Consider the following 4,962-nt stretch of genomic DNA (forward strand, 5'->3'; position numbering starts at 1 on the left):
CGGCCCGCGGCCCCGGCCCCGCGCGCACTGACCGCGCTAACGCGCCGCCCGGCGCTCCCTTTTCTCTCCGCCGGACAGATGGTGGTGTTACAGTCCTTGCATAAGTACCAGCCCCGCCTGCACGTGGTGGAAGTGAACGAGGACGGCACGGAGGACACCAGCCAGCCCGGCCGCGTGCAAACATTCACTTTCCCAGAGACTCAGTTCATCGCCGTCACCGCCTACCAGAACACCGATGTAAGCAGGCCTGGGGGCTGGGCGCGCGGCGGGCGGCTCCCGCGCCGGGCTCGACCCGCGTCCCCGGTCGTGCCCCGCTCCACTAACATCAGCAACAGCTGGCTCCGCCGCCCCTTGCGGGCGGAGGGCTAGGGGCCTGCTGGGCACTTGCCCCGAATCCCTTGTCGGTGGGAAAACGCTTCCTATTCGTCTCCATCGCGGGTCACACGGGCCACCTCAGAGGAGCCCAGGATTTCTAGGGCCTCTTCTCTTGGGAATTTTAATTTAGTTCTCAAACGAGAACAGATTTAAATCTGCTTGCTTGCTTGCTTGCTTCCTTCCTTCCTTTCTTTTTCTTTGGAGTCCTTCTTCCCGTTAGAAAACAAGCAGACTTTACCCTGCATTTTATTCTTGGCAAGCTTTGGCATTATCTTAAAAAATATATATAGTCTCAGAATTGATGGGTGAAATAAACAAACATCACTTTTTGGGTAATCAAAAGAACAGACACATTCACATAGCTAGAAAGCACAATAAATCGAATTACCGGAAGCTGTGGAATTTTTAGCACTTGAACTTCAGAATTTGTAAGTTCACAGAAACTTATTTTACTTCTGTTAATTTCACTAATAGGAGTGATGGTGGGATTTTTTTTTACTTAAATGAAAGTATCAGAAATGAAAATATGCATTTATTTTAATTTAAAGTTGGTTTTAAGATGCAGCTAGGGTTCTTGGGGTTATGAATCAGAAATTACCAACTTTTAAAAATGTGATGAAATGTTTAAAATAGGCAATGTTTGGTGATGAATTCGAGTGCCCCTTAAATATTTTTGTCTTTTTATTACAAGCATTATTAAAATGTGCATTTGAACTGATTTAGAACACATAGGAGAACTAATGGAAAGCCAAGCTTTTAGTGTTAGGCATCATTAACTTAAACGTGTTCCTCATAACTTTCATGATGCTCTCTCTTTTTTCCTTTCCACTCATTCCCTCAAATTTTTCAGGTAGAGAAGCCTTGCTATTTAATGAAATTGCAGGCCTTAAGCCTCTGTAAAAAGTGGTAATTAATTTGCAAACACCTAATCCACCTGTATAGAAGGTGAGATCGTATTAGTATTAATCTTTTTTTTTGTCTTGTCCAGATTACACAATTGAAAATAGATCACAACCCCTTTGCAAAAGGATTTCGGGATAATTATGACACGTAAGTAATTTTGCACCTTCCTTCTCAAGTAGTTGTGGAATTGGGCTTTAGGTCAAAGGTGGATTGCCGCATACAAGGCTTTTGGAAGCTAGAGTGTGTGAAGACAAGGTGTTTTTAAGGCTTTCCCTTTCCTTTTCATGGGTTCCCCTTCTCTCTGCTGACCTTCTGGCTTGGTACTTCTGTAGTTTTGGTCAAAGATTTCCTCACTTATTTTTATCTTTCTTATGAATTACAAAGTTGGTGGCAGGCCTCTGGGGCTGGCTGGCTGGGGGAGCAGCCCTGGCTAGGGCTCACGAGCTGTACGTGGTGCTGCAGATGCTCAGCTCAAACTGTCTGTGTCTGAAACCGCCTGATCCTGCCGGAAAGTGCACGTGGCTCTGGCAGTTGTTACAGTCTCCTTGGCATATGTGGCTTTTATTTACGCAGTTCAAGTTTTGTGTCATAGCTTCGCCTGTGCAAAGTTTACTATGGACTGAATAAAAATGTGCACCCACCATAGGCAAGGTCATGAGCCGAGCCGCTGTTACAGTTACTGAAGGCTTTGGGAAGGACCCCGGTGCTGTTGCTGTGTATTATTTATAAGCTTCAAAAGAAAAATATTTCCTTTTATCCTTTGCATCTAGGCATGTTTTAATTAAATGTGTTGGTACCCTTTTCTCCAGGCCTCCCTTACCTATCTCCATTTCTTTTCTATCAAAATGCTGTTCTCTGGGGTCAACACTAGATGTAAACTTAGAGCTTTCTGGGCTTCTTCTCTCATTCTTGCTCAGAGTTCAGATGTGTTATATAGCAAAATCTAACTCTGGATTATAGGAATCCCCCACTTTTTTTCTGACCACAAAGGGAGGGGTACAAACATTTTTAATTTCATGGCTTTCAATAAGTGCCTGGGATAGAGCTACAAAGTTGAAGTTCTCTTTGCCCAGAAATAGATGACGTTTGTAGAGAATTAACAAGTGGCTGCTTTTATTCTATCTCCAGGTAGATAGCAAACTTCCCTCCTGGTATCTTTATAACAAATTGAAAGGAGAGTCATTAATATTTCTCTCTGTAACTGTCTTGTGCCTCCCCCAAAAGGAGTTCTGAGGAAGGTGCTTCCCCAGAATAAACTCAGCTAGTCTAGTCCTTACAACCTAAAAATGTGGACCCGGCACTGTGGAAAGTGTGTGGCCCAGGAGACTGGAGATATCGGTCTCTGTACTAGGGGGTCTTGTAGATTTTGAGCTTTTAATTCTGTTGTGAACATCTGTTCCAAAGCATTTTATTTTGCACAAATCAATTCGGTAATCCCAAGTGGGTTGGGACCTGGATGGGCATCTAAACTGTATCTTTTGCAGGCTGCTTTTTTTTTTTTTTGAATATTGTGTGGTAAAGAGAAGATATTTGCACATTGCTGGTTTCGTTCCCTTCGTGCCTCCCTCTGCTTCTTTTATTTGAACCTGGGCTTACATTTCAGGAGGGAAATTTTGTATAGTGAGCTGAACGGACTTGAGCAGCAGCAACCTTACCCTCAGCTGCCCTCCTCTGGCTGACTTCTGTTGGAAGAGCCACTTCGTTTTGATTCTTAAACTGTGTATTTTTCATAAAAAGTTCTTCATCTATACAAACGAAGACAGTTTTTCAGGGGGTAGGGGAGAGCAGAATGGCTTATGACACCCATCCTTTCCCCTTTTATGTTGAATTTTTGGGCAGGACTCACTTTTGGAGAAACAGCAGAGCACTAAGAGTTCAGGGGGAATAGAGGGTTGCTTGGCCACTCACCAGGGAATCTCCTCCCCAAAGGATTAAGGTCTGACAAAACTGAGGCTCTCTCTCAAAACAGTGTGTTGATTAAAGATTAAAACATTTATGTGTGAGCTAAATAAAAAGGGAGACATGTGTCTATGTGTAGGAGAAAACACTTCTACCAATCTCGATCCAATCTCTGGTTCTCCCTCAATTCTAATGGGATTTTCTAGGCCCAGGGCCTAGTGGGAATCTTTGATTATTTTATCTGAGGTGATTCCCAGTAATGCAATTACTGTGTGTGGGCAATTATTTAACTTCCCTTCGCCTCAGTTTTCTCATCTGTAAAGTGGGATAATAATGCTACCTAACTGGGAGGATTATCGTGATAGTTAACTAAATTACTATCTGTACAGTCCTAGACAGCGGTGCCTGGCGCATAGTCAAGTTGTATAACTGTTAGCTATTCTTCGTGGGAGATTGCTTAGAGGAGGTTGGTAACCACTGCTAAGAGTTTGCCCCATAGGTGGTCTTTGGTGTTTTTTGTTGTGGTGGGTTTTTGTTTGTTTGCTTGTTTGTTTGTTTTTACCAGTAACAGATCAAAAGCTAGGAAGAGGTCAGAGTAAAGAACACTTCTCCGAGCTCCTGGCTGGTTCAGTCAAGTAGAGCATGTGACTCTTCATCTCAGGGTCCTGAGTTCAAGACCTACCTTGGGTGCAGGGCTTACTTAAAAAAAAAAAGGCACCTTTTCTTTGTCAAAGAGTTGTATTGATTGATGACTTTGTTTTTAAGTAGTCATTCTTGTTAGTATTGGTAGAGGTGGGGGGTAAAGGATCACATGGGGGAAACAATGGACACTAAGTACTACAGAGGCTTTCAGCAGCATTCTTCCAGTCTCAGAAGACTGGTGAAGGCCAGTCTTCCATGATTACTACCTTGACAGCCCGTGTGTGTGTCAAATGGAAGAAAGTGTTCTTAAAAGAGTAAAGAAATGGATATCTTGTTTAGAAATCTTGCTCAGAAACTCTCACTGCAGAGGAAAGGCCCACTGGGCAAATAACACCTTAGTCCCTGGGTAAATCTGCCCTAATGTTTATCAATATATTGGAGAAGTGTGGTGAGGCTCCCCTGCTGTGCTCCACTCTCTGATCCCCTGTGCAGTCCGTGAGAGAGCGCGGGGGAGAGGGGAGACTTCCTCTTGGCCTGCATTTTACCTAGGTCCCTGTATAGATAAACTGATCCCTTTACAGTTTCACAACTTATTTTGTTTTGGGGGAGGACGCAGGTCTGTGACCTTTCGTCTGTCTCCATCCTGGACAGCAAGTTGCAGATGGACAATGTGGGGGTGGGCGACAAGTGGAGGTGACCTTCCCTTCTGCCTCCCGAGGGGACCTCTCGGCCACCCCTCGGTTCTCTCTCTCTCTCCTTCCCTCGCAGGATCTACACTGGCTGCGACATGGACCGCCTGACCCCCTCGCCCAACGACTCCCCGCGCTCGCAGATCGTGCCCGGGGCCCGCTACGCTATGGCCGGTTCTTTCCTGCAGGACCAGTTCGTGAGCAACTACGCCAAGGCCCGCTTCCACCCCGGTGCGGGCGCGGGCCCCGGGCCGGGCACGGACCGCAGTGTGCCGCACACCAACGGGCTGCTGTCACCGCAGCAGGCCGAGGACCCGGGCGCGCCGTCGCCGCAGCGCTGGTTTGTGACACCGGCCAACAACCGGCTGGACTTCGCCGCTTCGGCCTACGACACAGCCACGGACTTCGCGGGCAACGCGGCCACGCTGCTCTCGTACGCGGCCGCGGGCGTGAA

The 4,962-nt window shown here is 46.4% G+C and overlaps 1 protein-coding gene across 1 annotated transcript in view; it reads left to right on the plus strand.

Moving 5' to 3' along the window:
* TBR1 (T-box brain transcription factor 1) overlaps nucleotides 1-4,962 on the plus strand; it is an 8,607-nt gene that overhangs the window by 2,682 nt on the left and 963 nt on the right. Inside the window, exons 4-6 of the mRNA XM_029933316.1 lie at nucleotides 79-237; nucleotides 1,364-1,425; nucleotides 4,588-4,957. Coding sequence (XP_029789176.1) covers nucleotides 79-237; nucleotides 1,364-1,425; nucleotides 4,588-4,957 — 591 coding nt within the window. The remainder of the gene's footprint in view (nucleotides 1-78; nucleotides 238-1,363; nucleotides 1,426-4,587; nucleotides 4,958-4,962) is intronic.

Source organism: Suricata suricatta, chromosome 3, assembly GCF_006229205.1.
Source record: "Suricata suricatta isolate VVHF042 chromosome 3, meerkat_22Aug2017_6uvM2_HiC, whole genome shotgun sequence".
In the NCBI taxonomy this organism is placed as follows: Eukaryota; Metazoa; Chordata; class Mammalia; order Carnivora; family Herpestidae; genus Suricata; species Suricata suricatta.